The sequence below is a fragment of the Ranitomeya variabilis genome, chromosome 1 (assembly GCF_051348905.1).
Source record: "Ranitomeya variabilis isolate aRanVar5 chromosome 1, aRanVar5.hap1, whole genome shotgun sequence".
In the NCBI taxonomy this organism is placed as follows: Eukaryota; Metazoa; Chordata; class Amphibia; order Anura; family Dendrobatidae; genus Ranitomeya; species Ranitomeya variabilis.
In genome coordinates this window covers 475,358,352-475,378,034 of record NC_135232.1, presented here as the reverse complement: position 1 = coordinate 475,378,034, position 19,683 = coordinate 475,358,352, and the positions used below count along the sequence as shown (strand labels likewise).

Here is a 19,683-nt window from a genome sequence, read left to right as displayed (position 1 = left end):
AAGCAGACGAGAAAGACAAATCTATGCCCATCCTAGCACAGAATGCTCGCCAAAATCTAGACATGAATTGGGTACCTCTGTCAGAAACGATATTCTCAGGAATACCATGCAAACGGACCACATTTTGAAAAAACAGAGGAACCAACTCGGAAGAAGAAGGCAACTTAGGCAGGGGAACCAAATGGACCATCTTAGAGAAACGATCACACACCACCCAGATGACAGACATCTTCTGAGAAACAGGAAGATCCGAAATAAAATCCATCGAGATGTGCGTCCAGGGCCTCTTCGGGATAGGCAAGGGCAACAACAATCCACTAGCCCGAGAACAACAAGGCTTGGCCCGAGCACAAACGTCACAAGACTGCACGAAGCCTCGCACATCTCGAGACAGGGAAGGCCACCAGAAGGACCTTGCCACCAAATCCCTGGTACCAAAGATTCCAGGATGACCTGCCAACGCAGAAGAATGAACCTCAGAAATGACTTTACTGGTCCAATCATCAGGAACAAACAGTCTACCAGGTGGGCAACGATCAGGTCTATCTGCCTGAAACTCCTGCAAGGCCCGTCGCAGGTCTGGAGAAACGGCAGACAATATCACTCCATCCTTAAGGATACCTGTAGGTTCAGAATTACCAGGGGAGTCAGGCTCAAAACTCCTAGAAAGGGCATCCGCCTTAACATTCTTAGAACCCGGCAGGTAGGACACCACAAAATTAAACCGAGAGAAAAACAACGACCAGCGCGCCTGTCTAGGATTCAGGCGTCTGGCGGACTCAAGATAAATTAGATTTTTGTGGTCAGTCAATACCACCACCTGATGTCTAGCCCCCTCAAGCCAATGACGCCACTCCTCAAAAGCCCACTTCATGGCCAAAAGCTCCCGATTCCCAATATCATAATTCCGCTCGGCGGGCGAAAATTTACGTGAGAAAAAAGCACAAGGTCTCATCACGGAGCAATCGGAACTTCTCTGCGACAAAACCGCCCCAGCTCCGATTTCAGAAGCGTCGACCTCAACCTGAAAAGGAAGAGCAACATCAGGCTGACGCAACACAGGGGCGGAAGAAAAGCGGCGCTTAAGCTCCCGAAAGGCCTCCACAGCAGCAGGGGACCAATCAGCAACATCAGCACCCTTCCTAGTCAAATCAGTCAATGGTTTAACAACATCAGAAAAACCAGCAATAAATCGACGATAAAAGTTAGCAAAGCCCAAAAATTTCTGAAGACTCTTAAGAGAAGAGGGTTGCGTCCAATCACAAATAGCCTGAACCTTGACAGGATCCATCTCGATGGAAGAGGGGGAAAAAATATATCCCAAAAAGGAAATCTTTTGAACCCCAAAAACGCACTTAGAACCCTTCACACACAAGGAATTAGACCGCAAAACCTGAAAAACCCTCCTGACCTGCTGGACATGAGAGTCCCAGTCATCCGAAAAAATCAAAATATCATCCAGATACACAATCATAAATTTATCCAAATAATCACGGAAAATGTCATGCATAAAGGACTGAAAGACTGAAGGGGCATTTGAAAGACCAAAAGGCATCACCAAATACTCAAAGTGGCCCTCGGGCGTATTAAATGCGGTTTTCCACTCATCCCCCTGCTTAATTCGCACCAAATTATACGCCCCACGGAGATCTATCTTAGAGAACCACTTGGCCCCCTTTATGCGAGCAAACAAATCAGTCAGCAGTGGCAACGGATATTGATATTTAACCGTGATCTTATTCAAAAGCCGATAATCAATGCACGGCCTCAAAGAGCCATCTTTCTTAGCCACAAAGAAAAAACCGGCTCCTAAGGGAGATGACGAAGGACGAATATGTCCCTTTTCCAAGGACTCCTTTATATATTCTCGCATAGCAGCATGTTCAGGCACAGACAGATTAAATAAACGACCCTTAGGGTATTTACTACCCGGAATCAAATCTATGGCACAATCGCACTCCCGGTGCGGAGGTAATGAACCAAGCTTAGGTTCTTCAAAAACGTCACGATATTCAGTCAAGAATTCAGGAATCTCAGAGGGAATAGATGATGAAATGGAAACCACAGGTACGTCCCCATGCGTCCCCTTACATCCCCAGCTTAACACAGACATAGCTTTCCAGTCAAGGACTGGGTTATGAGATTGCAGCCATGGCAATCCAAGCACCAACACATCATGTAGGTTATACAGCACAAGAAAGCGAATAATCTCCTGGTGATCCGGATTAATTCGCATAGTTACTTGTGTCCAGTATTGTGGTTTATTGCTAGCCAATGGAGTGGAGTCAATCCCCTTCAGGGGTATAGGAGTTTCAAGAGGCTCCAAATCATACCCACAGCATTTGGCAAAGGACCAATCCATAAGACTCAAAGCGGCGCCAGAGTCGACATAGGCATCCGCGGTAATAGATGATAAAGAACAAATCAGGGTCACAGATAGAATAAACTTAGACTGTAAAGTGCCAATTGAAACAGACTTATCAAGCTTCTTAGTACGCTTAGAGCATGCTGATATAACATGAGTTGAATCACCGCAATAGAAGCACAACCCATTTTTTCGTCTAAAATTCTGCCGTTCACTTCTGGACAGAATTCTATCACATTGCATATTCTCTGGCGTCTTCTCAGTAGACACCGCCAAATGGTGCACAGGTTTGCGCTCCCGAAGACGCCTATCGATCTGGATAGCCATTGTCATGGACTCATTCAGACCCGCAGGCACAGGGAACCCCACCATAACATCCTTAATGGCATCAGAGAGACCCTCTCTGAAATTCGCCGCCAGGGCGCACTCATTCCACTGAGTAAGCACAGCCCATTTACGGAATTTCTGGCAGTATATTTCAGCTTCGTCTTGCCCCTGAGATAGGGACATCAAGGCCTTTTCCGCCTGAAGTTCTAACTGAGGTTCCTCATAAAGCAACCCCAAGGCCAGAAAAAACGCATCCACATTGAGCAACGCAGGATCCCCTGGAGCCAATGCAAAAGCCCAATCCTGAGGGTCGCCCCGGAGCAAGGAAATCACAATCCTGACCTGCTGAGCAGGATCTCCAGCAGAGCGAGATTTCAGGGACAAAAACAACTTGCAGTTATTTTTGAAATTTTGAAAGCAAGATCTATTCCCCGAGAAAAATTCAGGCAAAGGAATTCTAGGTTCAGATATAGGAACATGAACAACAAAATCTTGTAAATTTTGAACTTTCGTGGTGAGATTATTCAAACCTGCAGCTAAACTCTGAATATCCATTTTAAACAGGTGAACACAGAGCCATTCCAGGATTAGAAGGAGAGAGAGAGAGAAAGGCTGCAATATAGGCAGACTTGCAAGAGATTCAATTACAAGCACACTCAGAACTGAAGGGAAAAAAAAAAAAAAAAATATCTTCAGCAGACTTCTCTTTTCTCTCCTTTCTCTGTCAATTAATTTAACCCTTTTTGGCCGGTCAAACTGTTATGGTTCTCAATGGCAAGAGAACATAGCCCAGCAAACATAAGAACTAGCTCTTGGAAGGATGGAAACTAAACTGACCATGAACTAAACCTGCCGCACAACTAACAGTAGCCGGGTAGCGTAGCCTGCGTTTTATCCCTAGACGCCCAGCGCCGGCCGGAGGACTAACTAATCCTGGCAGAGGAAAATATAGTCCTGGCTCACCTCTAGAGAAATTTCCCCGAAAGGCAGACAGAGGCCCCCACAAATATTGGCGGTGATTTTAGATGAAATGACAAACGTAGTATGAAAATAGGTTTAGCAAAATTGAGGTCCGCTTACTAGATAGCAGGAAGACAGAAAGGGCACTTTCATGGTCAGCTGAAAACCCTATCAAAACATCATCCTGAAATTACTTTAAGACTCTAGTATTAACTCATAACATCAGAGTGGCAATTTCAGATCACAAGAGCTTTCCAGACACAGAAACGAAACTACAGCTGTGAACTGGAACAAAATGCAAAAACAAACAAGGACTAAAGTCCAACTTAGCTGGGAGTTGTCTAGCAGCAGGAACATGCACAGAAAGGCTTCTGATTACAATGTTGACCGGCATGGAAGTGACAGAGGAGCAAGGCTAAATAGCGACTCCCACATCCTGATGGAAACAGGTGAACAGAGAGGATGATGCACACCAGTTCAATTCCACCAGTGGCCACCGGGGGAGCCCAAAATCCAATTTCACAACACTCACCCCTCCCCCTGTCTGACCACAACCTACTGACATTATCTTCCCTCTCATCTCCTAGTGTGCAACCCCCACTCCACAAACTCACTCACCCTCGCAGAAATCTCAAACACCTCATTTTACAATCACTCTCTGAGTCCCTTCTCCCTCTTATAGACATAGCCTCCCTTCATGACACAGATGCTGCTGCCACTTTTTATAACACCACAATAACAGCAACACTCGATTTGGCCGCCCCACTCTTGCATAGCAAAACTTGTACACTCAACAGGCAGCCCTGGCTGACCACCCTGACCAAAGAACTGAGATGGGCTTCCAGGATCGCTGAGCGGAGATGGAAGCGATCCCGCTCTGCCGACCACTTCACTGCATGCAAGCAGTCCCTCGCCAGCGTCAAGTCCACACTCACTGCTTCAAAACAAACTTACTTCTCATCTCTCATATCCTCCATGTCTCACAACCCTAAACAGCTTTTCAACACTTTCAATTCTCTACTCTGTCCCCCCGCACCCCCTCCCTCCCCTCTCATTTCTGCTGAAGACTTTGCCTCTTTCTTTAAACAGAAGATTGATATGATCAGAGAAAGCTTTGGCCCACAGAGCCTAATGCCCCTCTTAGCTGCTCAATCCTGTTCCTCCAAAACCAGCTTCTCCACCATGGCTGAATATCAGCTCTCCACCCTCCTGTCAAGATCACACCTCCCCACTTGCACGCTTGACCCGCTCCCATCCCACCTCATCCCTAACCTTGCCACGGTCTTCATCCCAACCTTAACACACCTCTTCAACCTCTCACTTACAACAGGTGTCTTCCCTTCATCCTTCAAACATACCAAGATCACACCCATCCTCAAAAAGCCCTCCCTCGTCCCATCCTCTGTGTCTAGCTATCGCCCGATATCTCTTCTCCCTTATGCCTCAAAATTATTGGAACAACATGTCCATCTCAAACTGTCCTCCCACCTCTCCTCCTGCTCCCTCTTTGACCGGTTACAATCTGGCTTCTGAGCCCATCACTCAAATGAAACTGCCTTAACTAAAGTCACCAATGACCTAGTAACTGCCAAGAGCAAGCGACACTACTCTGCCCTCCTTCTCCTGGACCTGTCTACTGCCTTTGACCCTGTGGACCACTCCCTTCTGCTATAGATCCTCTCATCTCTTGGCATCACAGACTTGGCCCTATCCTGGATCTCGTCATATCTGACAGACTGAACATTCAGTGTCTCCCTCCCCCACACCACCTCCTCACTCCGCCCCTTGTCTGTCAGTGTTCCAAAAGGCTCTGTTCTAGGACCCCTACTCTTCTCCATCTACCTTTGGCCTGGGACAGCTCATAGAATCCCACGGTATGAAGTATCATCTCTATGCCGATGACACGCAGATCTACCTATCCGGACCAGACCTCCTTACTTACCAAAATCCCACACTGTCTGTCTGCTATCTCTGCCTTCTTTTCTGCTCGCTTTCTAAAACTGAACATGGACAAAACAGAATTCATCATCTTTCCCCCATCTCACTCTACCCCTCCACCAGACCTATCTATCAATGTCAATGGCTGTTCACTTTCCCCAGTCCCACACGCCTGGTGCCTCGGGGTGATCCTCGACTCTGCCCTCTCTTTCAAGCCACATATCCAAGCCCTTGCCTCCTCCTGCTGTCTCAAACAGAAAAAAAACCCGGATCCGCAAATTCCTTGACTGCGACACCACAAAAACACTAGTGCATGCCCTTATCATCTCCCGCCTAGACTACTGCAACCTCCTACTCTCTGGCCTCCCCTCTAGCACTCTGGCACCACTCCAGTCCATCCTACACTCTGCTGCATGACTAATCTACCTGTCTCCCCGCTATTCCCCAGCCTCTTCCCTATGCCAAGCCTTTCACTGGCTTCCTATCGCCCAGAGACTCCAGTTCAAGACCCTTACAATGACATACAAAGCCATCCACAACCTGTCTCCTCCATACATCTGTGACATGGTCTCCCGGTACTTACCTACACGCAACCTCCGATCCTCTCAAGATCTCCTTCTCTCCTCCCCTCTCATCTCTTCTTCCCACAACCGCATCCAAGACTTCTCCCGTGCTTCCCCTATTCTCTGGAACTCTCTCCACAACACATCAACACATAGAGAGCTGGAGAATAGACTTGTAGATAGGATCGAGCCCAAGGTGGGAGCTCGTTTAGCAACGAATTTGATATCGCTCTGTATTAAAATTCGTTTAGTTCGACCACACTTAGAATACTGTGCACAATTCTGGTCTCCGGTGTATAAGAAAGACATAGCTGAACTAGAGCGGGTGCAGAGAAGAGCGACCAAGGTTATTAACCCCTTAAGCCCGTATGACGTACTATACCGTCGAGGTGGGGTGGGCCTTAATTCCCGGTGACGGGATAGTACGTCATACGCGATCGGCCGCGCTCACGGGGGGAGCGCGGCCGATCGCGGCCGGGTGTCGGCTGCATATCGCAGCTGACATCCGGCACTATGTGCCAGGAGCGGTCACGGACCGCCCCCGGCACATTAACCGCCGGCACACCGCGATCAAACATGATCGCGGTGTACCGGCGGTACAGGGAAGCATCGCGCAGGGAGGGGGCTCCCTGCGTGCTTCCCTGAGACGATCGGTACAAGGTGATGTACTCACCTCGTACTGAACGTCTTCTCCCTGCAGGCCCCGGATCCAAAATGGCCGAGGGGCTGTATCCGGGTCCTGCAGGGAGCACTTCCGGGTCGGAGCAGGCTGCAGATAAAAGCTGCAGCCTGCTCCGATGAAAGTATGATCGCCGATCTGATAGAGTGCTGTGCACACTATCAGATCTGCGATCTGTGATGTCCCCCCCCCTGGGACAAAGTAAAAAAGTAAAAAAAAAAATTTCCACATGTGTAAAAAAAAAATAAAAAAATTCCTAAATAAATAATAATAAAAAAAAAAATATTATTCCCATAAATACATTTCTTTATCTAAAAAAAACAAACAAAAACAATAAAAGTACACATATTTAGTATCGCCGCGTCCGTAACGACCCAACCTATAAAACTGGCCCACTAGTTAACCCCTTCAGTAAACACCGTAAGAAAAAAAAAAAAAAAACGAGGCAAAAAACAACGCTTTATTACCATACCGCCGAACAAAAAGTGGAATAACACGCGATCAAAAAGACGGATATAAATAACCATGGTACCTCTGAAAACGTCATCTTGTCCCGCAAAAAACGAGCCACCATACAGCATCATCAGCAAAAAAATAAAAAAGTTATAGTCCTCAGAATAAAGCGATGCCAAAATAATTATTTTTTCTATAAAATAGTTTTTATCGTATAAAAGCGTCAAAACATAAAAAAATGATATAAATGAGGTATCGCTGTAATCGTACTGACCCGACGAATAAAACTGCTTTATCAATTTTACCAAGCGCAGAACGGTATAAACGCCTCTCCCAAAAGAAATTCATGAATAGCTGGTTTTTGGTTATTCTGCCTCACAAAAATCGGAATAAAAAGTGATAAAAAATGGTCACGTGTCCGAAAATGTTACCAATAAAAACGTCAACTCGTCCTGCAAAAAACAAGACCTCACATGACTCTGTGGACCAAAATGTGGAAAAATTATAGGTCTCAAAATGTGGAGACGCAAAAACTTTTTTGCTATAAAAAGCGTCTTTTAGTCTGGTTTCACACTTGCGTTTTTATCTGCATGCGTTTTTTTTTAAAACCGCATGTGTGAAAAAATGCATGTAAACGCGGTAAAACGCATGCGTTTTTATAGAAAAACACAAGAAAACAAGAAAAAACAAAAAACCCTAACCCTACCCCTAACCCTACCCCTAACCTGAAATACGTGGCACTGAAATACGTGGCACTGAAATACACGTTTATATACGTATATACGTATATAAGTGCCACGATATTTCAGTGGCCACGTATATAAGTGCCACGTATTTAAGTGCCATGTATTTAAGTGCCACGTATTTCAGTGCCACGTATTTCAGTGCCACGTATTTCAGTGCCACGTATTTACGTGCCACGTATTTACGTGCCATGTATTTTTCAGTGCCTGAAATACGTGGCACTGAAATACGTGGCACTGAAATATCGTGGCACTGAAATATCGTGGCACTGAAGTATTTACGTGCCACGTATTTTTCAGTGCCTGAAATACGTGGCACTGAAATACGTGGCACTGAAATACGTGGCACTGAAATATCGTGGCACTGAAATACGTGGCACTTAAATACGTGGCACTTAAATACGTGGCACTTAAATACGTGGCTCTTAAATACGTGGCACTTATATACGTGGCACTTATATACGTGGCACTTATGACTGTCAGAAAATGTTCAGTAAACGGTTAGGGGTGAGGTTAGGGGTAGGGTTTCAGGTAGAATTGGGGAGTTTCCACTGTTCAGGCACATCAGGGGCTCTCCAAACGCGACATGGCGTCCAATCTCAATTCCAGCCAATTCTGCGTTGAAAAAGTAAAACAGTGCTCCTTCCCTTCCGAGCTCTCCCGTGCGTCCAAAAAGGGGTTTACCCCAACATATGGGGTATCAGCGTACTAGGGACAAATTGAACAACAACTTCTGGGGTCCAAGTTCTCTTGTTATCCTTGGGAAAATAAAAATTTGGGGGGCTAAAAATCATTTTTGTGGGAAAAAAAATATGTTTTATTTTCACGGCTCTGCGTTGTAAACTGTAGTGAAACACTTGGGGGTTCAAAGTTCTCACAACACATCTAAATAAGTTCCTTGGGAGGTCTAGTTTCCAATATGGGGTCACTTGTGGGGGGTTTGTACTATTTGGGTACATCAGGGGCTCTGCAAATGCAACGTGACGCCTGCAGACCAATCCATTTAAGTCTGCATTCCAAATGGCGCTCCTTCCCTTCCGAGCTCTGTCATGCGCCCAAACAGTGGTCCCCCCCCACAAATGGGGTATCAGCGTACTCCAGACAAATTGGACAACAACTTTTGGGGTCCAATTTATCCTGATACCCTTGTGAAAATACAAAACTGGGGGCTAAAAAATCATTTTTGTGAAAAAAAAAATAATTTTTATTTTCACGGCTCTGCGTTATAAACTGTAGTGAAACACTTGGGGGTTCAAAGCTCTCAAAACACATCTAGATAAGTTCCTTAGGGGGTCTACTTTCCAAAATGGTGTCACTTGTGGGGGGGTTTAATGTTTAGGCACATCAGGGGCTCTCCAAACGCAACATGGCATCCCATCTTAATTCCAGTCAATTTTGCATTGAAAAGTAAAATAGCGCTTCTTCCCTTCTGAGCTCTGCTATGCGCCCAAACAATGGTTTACACCCACATATGGGGTATCGTCGTACTCAGGACAAATTGCACAACAACTTTTGTGGTCTAATTTCTTCTCTTACCCTTGGGGAAATAAAAAAATGGGGGTGAAAAGATCATTTTTGTGAAAAAATATGATTTTTTATTTTTACGGCTCTGCATTATAAACTTCTGTGAAGCACTTGTTGGGTCAAAGTGCTCAACACACATCTAGATAAGTTCCTTAAGGGGTCTACTTTCCAAAATGGTGTCACTCGTGGGGGGTTTCAATGTTTAGGCACATTAGGGGCTCTCCAAACGCAACATGGCGTCCCATCTCAATTCCAGTCAATTTTGCATTGAAAAGTCAAATGGCGCTCCTTCCCTTCTGAGCTCTGCCCTGCGCCCAAACAATGGTTTACACCCACATATGGGGTATCAGTGTACTCAGGACAAATTGCACAACAATTTTTGGGGTCCAATTTCTTCTCTTACCCTTGGGAAAATAAAAAATTGGGGGTGAAAAGATCATTTTTGTGAAAAAATATGATTTTTTATTTTTACGGCTCTGCATTATAAACTTCTGTAAAGCACTTGTTGGGTCAAAGTTCTCACCACACATCTAGATAAGTTCCTTAGGGGGTCTACTTTCCAAAATGGTGTCACTTGTTAGGGGTTTCAATGTTTAGGCACATCAAGGGCTCTCTAAATGCAACATGGCGTCCCATCTCAATTCCAGTCAATTTTGCATTGAAAAGTCAAATGGCGCTCCTTCCCTTCCGAGCTCTGCCCTGCGCCCAAACAATGGTTTACACCCACATATGGGGTATCAGCGTACTCAGGACAAATTGCACAACAATTTTTGGGGTCCAATTTCTTCTCTCACCCTTGGGAAAATAAAAAATTGGGGGTGAAAAGATCATTTTTGTGAAAAAATATGATTTTTTATTTTTACGGCTCTGCATTATAAACTTCTGTAAAGCACTTGTTGGGTCAAAGTGCTCACCACACATCTAGATAAGTTCCTTAGGGGGTCTACTTTCCAAAATGGTGTCACTTGTTAGGGGTTTCAATGTTTAGGCACATCAGGGGCTCTCCAAATGCAACATGGCGTCCCATCTCAATTCCAGTCAATTTTGCATTGAAAAGTCAAATGGCGCTCCTTTGCTTCCAAGCTCTGCCATGCGCCCAAACTGTGGTTTACCCCCACATATGGGGTATCAGCGTACTCAGGACAAATTGTACAACAACTTTTGGGGTCTATTTTCTCCTGTTACCCTTGGTAAAATAAAACAAATTGGAGCTGAAATAAATTTTGTGTGAAAAAAAGTTAAATGTTCATTTTTATTTAAACATTCCAAAAATTCCTGTGAAACACCTGAAGGGTTAATAAACTTCTTGAAAGTGGTTTTGAGTACCTTGAGGGGTGCAGTTTTTAGAATGGTGTCACACTTGGGTATTTTCTATCATATAGACCCGTCAAAATGACTTCAAATGAGATGTGGTGTTATGACCCCAATGGCGAGGGTCTCAGAGGAACGTGGAAGTCTGCAGAATACAAAAATCCAGCTCATAGGGCAGTGGTAACTGGGTTGACCATATATCTACTCCTAACGCCAACACTAGAAGTAGCCGGGGATCATTCCTACGTTGATTCTAGATGACACGCGCCAGCCGGAGAATCTAGCTACCCCTAGTAGAGGAAAACAAAGACCTTTCTTGCCTCCAGAGAAGGGGACCCCAAAGCTGGATAGAAGCCCCCCACAAATAATGACGGTGAGGTAAGAGGAAATGACAAACACAGAAATGAACCAGGTTTAGCACAGAGAGGCCCGCTTACTGATAGCAGAATAAAGAAAGGTAACTTATATGGTCAACAAAAACCCTATCAAAATCCACACTGGAAATTCAAGAACCCCCGAACCGTCTAACGGTCCGGGGGGAGAACACCAGCCCCCTAGAGCTTCCAGCAAAGGTCAGGATATAGATTTGGAACAAGCTGGACAAAAATACAAAACCAAAACAAATAGCAAAAAGCAAAAGGCAGACTTAGCTGATATAACTGGAACCAGGATCAGTAGACAAGAGCACAGCAGACTAGCTCTGATAACTACGTTGCCAGGCATTGAACTGAAGGTCCAGGGAGCTTATATAGCAACACCCCTAACTAACGACCCAGGTGCGGATAAAAGGAATGACAGAAAAACCAGAGTCAAAAAACTAGTAACCACTAGAGGGAGCAAAAAGCAAATTCACAACAATGTGGTCCCTAAAAAAAAAATGGTGTTGTAAAAATGAGAAATTGCTGGTCAACTTTTAACCCTTATAACTCCGTCACAAAAAAAATGTTGGTTCCAAAATTGTGCTGATGTAAAGTATACATGTGGGAAATGTTATTTATTAAGTATTTTGTGTGACATATGTCTGTGATTTAAGGGCATAAAAATTCAAAGTTGGAAAATTGCGAAATTTTCAAAATTTTCGCCAAATATTCGTTTTTTTCACAAATAAACGCAAGTTATATCGAAGAAATTTTACCACTAACATGAAGTACAATATGTCACGAGAAAACAATGTCAGAATCGCCAAGATCCGTTGAAGCGTTCCAGAGTTATAACCTCATAAAGGGACAGTGGTCAGAATTGTAAAAATTGGCCTGGTCATTAACGTGCAAACCACCCTCGGGGCTTAAGGGGTTAAAAGACTGGGGGGTCTGCAATACCAAGATAGGTTATTACACTTGGGGCTGTTTAGTTTGGAAAAACGAAGACTAAGGGGTGGTCTTATTTTAATGTGTAAATATATGAGGGGACAGTACAAAGACCTTTCTGATGATCTTTTTAATCATAGACCTGAGACAGGGACAAGGGGGCATCCTCTACGTCTGGAGGAAAGAAGGTTCAAGCATAATAACAGATGCGGATTCTTTACTGTAAGAGCAGTGAGACTATGGAACTCTCTGCCGTATGATGTTGTAATGAGTGATTCATTACTTAAATTTAAGAGGGGACTGGATGCCTTTCTTGAAAAGTATAATGTTACAGGGTATATACACTAGATTCCTTGATAGGGCGTTGATCCAGGGAACTAGTCTGACTGCCGTATGTGGAGTCGGGAAGGAATTTTTTTCCCCAATGTGGAGCTTACTCTTTGCCACATGGTTTTTTTTTGCCTTCCTCTGGATCAACATGTTAGGGCATGTTAGGTTAGGCTATGGGTTGAACTAGATGGACTTAAAGTCTTCCTTCAACCTTAAAAACTATGTAACTATGTAACATCAGACTCTCACCTACCATAGAAACCTTCAAAAAGAACCTGAAGACTCACCTCTTCTGACAAGCTTACAGCCTGCAGCAATCCTCAACCTTCTGAACCACCGCACAATCAGCTCTACCCTCTCCTAGTGTATCCTCACCCATCCCCTGCAGACTGTGAGCCCTCGCAGGCAGGGTCCTCCCTCCTTATGTACCTGTGTGCCTTTTTTTTTGCTCATGCTTAATTGTATTTGTCTATATTTGCCCCCTTTTCACATGTAAAGCGCCATGGAATAAATGGAGCTATAAAAATGTATAATAATAAAAAGAGCTCCTCAGAGTGCCCTAGTGTGGGATCATTGGTCTCCTGGCACTCAACATGGTGGGTGGGAGGAAGGAGGATCAGGGTGATAATTAAGTGAACCAGACTGTTGGCTGGTGAGACTGGACTGTATGGAAGACTGGTAAGCATGTTGGAAGTATTATCTGCTATCCAACCGACCACTTGTTCGCACTGGTGTGGCTTCAGAAGTGTTGTCTCGTGCCTCCCTGCAAAGTGGGATAGGAAGCTACGTGTCGTGGATGGGTGTGTTTCTTGTGCTTCAGCAACAGGTGTAGTCGCACCTGCCCCACGTCCTCGGTGTCTGCATGCACCATGATCTGCATTTCCACTTCCCTTACCACTTGCCTTACGTATTTTCTAATTGCTGTTTCACTGGAAACAAAGATTATTTTTAATTAAAAAAAGCAAAATTGGTCACCTGCAGCAGTCAATGCATTTTTGGGGTGGTTAATACCTGTGTAATGTAACACAAAGCAAGTAAAACTGTATGGATGACTAATAGTGATGACGAGCGAATATACTCGTTACTCGAGATTTCTCGAGCATGCTCTGGGGTCCTCCAAGTATTTTTTAGTGCTTGGAGATTTAGTTTTTATTGCCGCAGCTGAATGATTTACATCTGTTAGCCAGCATAAGTACATGTGGGGGTTGCCTGGTTGCTAGGGAATCCCCACATGTACTAATGCTGGCTAACAGATGTAAATCATTCAGCTTCGGCAATAGAAAACTAAATCTCCAAGCACTAAAAAATACTCGGAGGACACCAGAGCATGCTCAAGAAATCTCGAGTAACGAGTATATTCACTCATCACTAATGACTAATTGAATACAGGAAAATAATGTGAACTTTTTTGCTGTTTTATATACCATCATAAGGTAACCCTAAGCACGTTGAACTGTATCGATGACAATATAGTCATTTTTTTCACCGACAAAAAAAAAAAATGTGGTCACGTACAGCCGCTATATATTTAGCAATGGACTGCAAAGCCCTAAGCATTGCCTTGAGGCTGTATTCTGCCACTATCCAAGCACCTGCAACTGTCCCTAGGCTAAATGCAGAATGTACCTGATACAAAGCACAGGACAAGCCGTCAGAAGGGCTGTTAGTATGATAGTTTATCATCAGCACCAGTATCAACACTAGAGGACTCTGATTAATTAAACTGTTCACACACAGGACTGGATAACTGCCCTCTCCCTCCAATTACAACGGTCCCTGAGCTGTGCAATGAAGTCAGTGTGCCAAGCGTTGTGGCGCCTGTCCTTTTATAACCTCTGATGAGGTAATGTGGCCAGCCAATCACAGTAATGCCATTACCAAGATGGCTACTGCATTGCAATGACTGGCAGGCAATCCCCGCATGTTTTTTGGCTGTGTAACAGGTGCCAAACATGTGGGGTGGGCACTTGAGCTTCAAATCCGAGCACTAGCCAATGCTCATCAAGTGCCAAGCACATCCAAGCACCCACATGCTCAAGCGATATCCAAGTATTACAGGGCATGTTCGCTCATCCCTAATCATAACTTCTCATGGTCATCTCTTTGGCAGCAATGTCCTGCAGTAGCTTCTCTAGCAGTCTGTACACTCTTACAGCCAAATCCCCACATGTATCACACAACAATCCATCACGCACAGGCACCGGCCTTCGATGTGGCCCTCATCTGCACATTCAGGGATCAGCTGACAGGCTTCTCTGATGTGGCTTCTCCTCACCCCTCTTAAAAGGCTAATTCCAAGTTTATCTGGAAGATTCATTCTTCACAGTCAGTAATAAAGCCATTACGTTCCCCTTTGCTGTGACAATTCTTACATATCTACTCTCATTCAAGTCTCCTGTACCAGGAACAAACTGCACTGACTGCAGGTCGGAATTAAAGGGGTTGTCAACTACTAGGACAACCCCTTCTTCATAAAAATGTTTGGCCCCATAAAATAATCAAGCCTATACTCACCTCCTGTGCTGGCGCCGATCCCACGGTCCTGGGGCTTACGTGCAGTTGTTGAGACACATGACACCAGCGCCCAATCAACGCTGGCATCACTGTCTCTGACCTGAGACAAATCAAACATGAAGAAGTAGTTTGGGCTGCAGCTAATCTTGGACTTCCTGTTCCTACTCAATTTGACAGGAGGCGAGGACAGTTAAGCCAGCGCTGATTGGGCACCGGCAACATGTGTCATAACAACCATACAAGGGCCTTGGGAGAGCGAGTGATGACACTGCGGGGATGGCACCAGCACGGGAGGTGAGTATAAGCGTTATTATTTTATGGGGGCCAAGTGAGGGGAATGAGAATAATTAATATTGATAATATTAATGCATTGTGTGCAAATCAGATTCGAGTTGTCATTTTTCAGTGATGTAAATAGAAACACAGAAATTTTTCAGTGATATAAATGATATAAATGTAGTTATATAAATGTAGTTATTTGACTTGATGCTATAGCTATTTACGTCAGTGGTTTTTATATATTTTATGGCATTAACTAGTTTACCAAAATGTTTAGCTTGACCAATTTACGGCAAACCTTCTAATAACTATGGCTTGCCCGATGCCTCTTCTAACTAGTAGGCCCTGCGCAAGGTCATATGTGCATTATTCTGCAACAATGACTTCAGGCCCAGCACATAGTAGCAGGTGCACAGTGCTCTGGTCTGGGGAACTACCAACATGGTTGCTGGACCAGTGTTTTGCAAATCCTTTTGCTCAACTCTAGCACTTATAAACGAAAGATAAAATCCAGACTGCAGTGGGTTTTTTTTGGATATAGTTCATGCTAAAATAATATTTTCTTTGGTTTCCTTACAGTCTAAGAAGCTATTCTTGTGTCATATCCAAAAACCAATATATAGGAAGTGACTTTCCATGGACTCATTTTTCTCTTGTTGTAGAGTATGATTGCACTGATTATTGGCTACAATTGTGTCAGACACTAAATGTTTCACACATGACCCTCAAAACAAGCATGCCAAATAATCCTGTACTGAGTAAGTAACTTTTCTTTGTTTGACCTCTTCAGAAATTAGATCTGTTCATAATAATTTTAACCTTCAAAGCATGGGATTTAAGGGGGTAAGGTCTGTCACCCCAATATGAGGAGACTTACACGCCTTTCATGCTCTTCCTGGAAATTAAAGGGAACCTGTCACCCCGTTTTTTGAAGATGAGCTAAAAATAGCGTTAAATAGGGGCAGAGCTGGGCGTTACATTAGTGTCTTTGTGTGCCTTTATTACCCACCTATGCTGCCGAAATACCTTTGTAAAGTCGCCGTTTTCTGCTGTCACTCACGCTGGTCTGGTCCTATGGGCGTGGTGACAGCGCTGTTTCTCCCCAGATCAGGCTCATCATTACGTTGGTGGCGTAGTGGTGTGCGCATGTCCAACAGAGAATATCCACTGCCCAGGAGATGAAAAAGAGAGCGATCTGCGCTATTCAGCCGTTTACCGGTGGGTGCGGCCATCTTTCCTGTGGCCGCGTGTGCGCAGATGGAGTGCTCTGCTGCCCGGGGCTTCAGGAAAATGGCCGCGGGATTCCGCGCGTGCGCAGATGGAGATCGTGGCGGCCATTTTCCTGAAGCCCCGGGCAGCAAAGCGCTCCATCTGCGCACGCGCGGCCACAGGAAAGATGGCCGCGCCCACTGGTAAACGGCTGAATAGCGCAGATCACGCTCTTTTTCATCTGCATCTGTCAAACTGCATAGTAAACATGGGACTAAAATATAGAAATATATGATTTTCACATCGATACTGATTTTTTAGACATGATTCTATTTGTTTGTTTTTTGAAGAAACCCCAATCCACAACAAGCACCTCTGTCACATGCTTATTCCATATGTCTTGCTGTCATCAGAGGAGCTTATCAACAACTCCGAATTACTTCACATCCTTGAGTCAAGGTAAAGTATCTATTATATGCACATAATTATACTGTCTGGAACCTTCCACACTCTTCAAACAAATGCATCTGTTCCTATTTGTTCTTGTTTTATTCTGCAAATCATCTAATAACAATTGCTATTATAATTGCTAATTAATTTAATGTGTTGAGTTTCCACAGGTCTACTTTTATATTACTAATAAATGCTGAGAATTTGTCATTAACTCTCTTGAAATAATAAGTAAATAATGGGGAAAAAGCATATAAATGTATAAACATAATATTCCTTTCTATTGAAACTTTGTGTACATATTTTATCATATCAAACAAAAGGTCTTTTAGGGTAGGTGCACAAGTTCAGTAATCGGCAGTGCTTTGGATGCAGCACATGTCCGCTGCGTCCAAAGAGCTACCGACTATTGAACGCAGGTGAATCCGCATGTGATCACTGAACCGTGAGGAATCACCGCATCCAATACATTGTAGAGGTGAGATTTATCTTGCGGAGGCTAGTGTCTCCACAAGATAAATAGACATGCTGCGGTCTGGAAAGACGTGCCACATGTCCGTCTCCGCAGGTAAGCCGCGGGCGTCCGTGCACGCATAGTGGACATGGGATTTCTTGAAATCCCATCCACTATGCTGTAACATCTGGACGCTGTGGGTTGGACGTTGCACAAGTACGCAGCCTCCAACCCGCAGCATTTACTTATCGTGTGCACATACCCACTCACTCAGCCCGAGATCCCAAAAAATGGAGACGCGGCATTTTTATTTATTTTTTTTATACAAACTTTGGATTTTTTTTTCACCACTTCAGTGAAAAAGAACCCATACATGTGTACTATCTGTGAACTTGTAATGACCTAGAGAATAATATTCGCAGTTCAGTTTTAGCATTTTGTGAACATGGAAAAAAAAAAAACAATTGAAGAATTGCACTTTTTTTGCAATTTCGCCACATTTGAATTTTTTTCGCATTTCCCACTGCATTATATGGTAAAATCAATGATGCCATTCAAAAGTACAACTCAACCGGCAAAAAACCAAGCCCTCACATGGCCATATTGAGGTTAAAAAAAGTTATGGCTCTGGAAAAAAGGGGAGCAAAATGCAAAAATGGAAAATCCCAAGGTTGTGAAGGGATTAATAGTAGTGATGAATGAGTATGCTCGTTACTCGAGTTTTCCAAGCATGCTCGGTTGTTCTCCAAGTATGTTTGGGTGTGCTCTGAGATTATATTTGAGTCCCTGCGGCTGCATGATTTGCGGCTGCTAGCCAGGCTGAATACATATGGGGGTTCCGTAGCAAACAGGCAATCCCTGCATGTGTTCGGGTTGTCTAACAGCCGCAAATCATGCAGCTGCGGAGACACAAACATAATCTACTAGAACGCCCAAAATACTTGGAAAACACCCGAGCGATCTTGGAAAACCCGAGTAACGAGCACACTTGCTCATCACTAGTTAATAGTATTAGTGTTCTCATATAGGCCAAACGATCCTCGTAACCTCTATGGACCATGTGTGACTGAAACCACTGCATTTACTATAGTTTCACTCCTGGTATAAACTTATTCTTAGGGCTCATTTCCACATGCGAGGCACACGTCCGTATCTCGCATGTGGAAACCAAGCTGTGGAGCCGGCACTCCAGAGCGGAGCGTGCGGCCGCATAGGAACACATGGAGCCGCACAGCTCCGCTCCAAAGTGCCGGCGCCACAGCTTGGTTTCCACATGCGAGATACGGACGTGTGCCTCGCATGTGGAAATGAGCCCTTAGGGTGAGTGATTAACATATAATTTGGCCCCAGTCGCGTCTTGCAATGTTTGTGTTGGAAGCAAGAAAAATGAGGAAATGTAGGGATCTGAGAGACTTTCACAAGGGAAAAAAATAAGGAGGCCAGGTGATTAAATTAAATTAGAACATCTCTAAAATGGCAGAACTTGTGAGGTATAACTAGTATACAGTGGTTAGTACATATTAAAAATGGACCAAGGAAGTACAACTATTGAACTATTGAACATGAGGGGCAAAGTTTAGATTCTTTCCCAATTCCACAGAAGAGATATTGTAGCACAAATTGCTGAAAGAATATATAACAGCTATGGTAGAAAAATGGCAGAAGACAGTGCACAGCAGCTTTATGTGTATAAAGATGTATAGCCATAGCTGCGATTATTCAGAATGCCAAAGCTGACCCGTTTGCCACTAAAAGTATCTACAATGGTCATGTGAGCATAAGTACTGTTAGGGTGAGCAATATTGGCACTCCTGATTGTCAAGCACACAAGCAGTGTTTAGGGAAACAGCTTGGATATATAAACTCATATGTTTAAAACAGAAAAGCTCAAGGCAGAAAAATAACAAAACTTGGCAGGAAACATGGATGTAAAATTAAAAACAATACCAGGAGACAATTAATGGTATACATTGTTCAGTTTGAGACAAAGGACAAAATTAGACTAACTTGTAATCAATAAGACTCGCATGTCTCCATCTTGTCATTGCTCACACAACTTAAAAGAGCCTATGAATGGTGGCTAAGATTGCTACTTATGGAACATTAAAGAAGCTCCCAGTAGGTGGTGATGGGATGAAAACTGATGGGAGAACTCTACAAGTTAGACCTGGAGACATCTGGAGTGATGGGTTTAACCCATAATAAGCGCAATACATGGAACACAACAGGACTCTATGGGTGAAGGCCAAGGATCCCACTTCTTAAAAGCATATAAAA

At 44.1% G+C, this 19,683-nt stretch overlaps 1 protein-coding gene across 5 annotated transcripts in view; it reads left to right on the top strand.

Moving 5' to 3' along the window:
- Positions 1-19,683, top strand: part of SHOC1 (shortage in chiasmata 1) — a 549,593-nt gene that overhangs the window by 336,803 nt on the left and 193,107 nt on the right. For all 5 annotated transcript variants that reach the window (XM_077251003.1, XM_077251012.1, XM_077251020.1 and 2 more), the window contains 2 exons: positions 15,873-16,051; positions 16,853-16,961. In XM_077251003.1, coding sequence (XP_077107118.1) covers positions 15,873-16,051; positions 16,853-16,961 — 288 coding nt within the window. The remainder of the gene's footprint in view (positions 1-15,872; positions 16,052-16,852; positions 16,962-19,683) is intronic.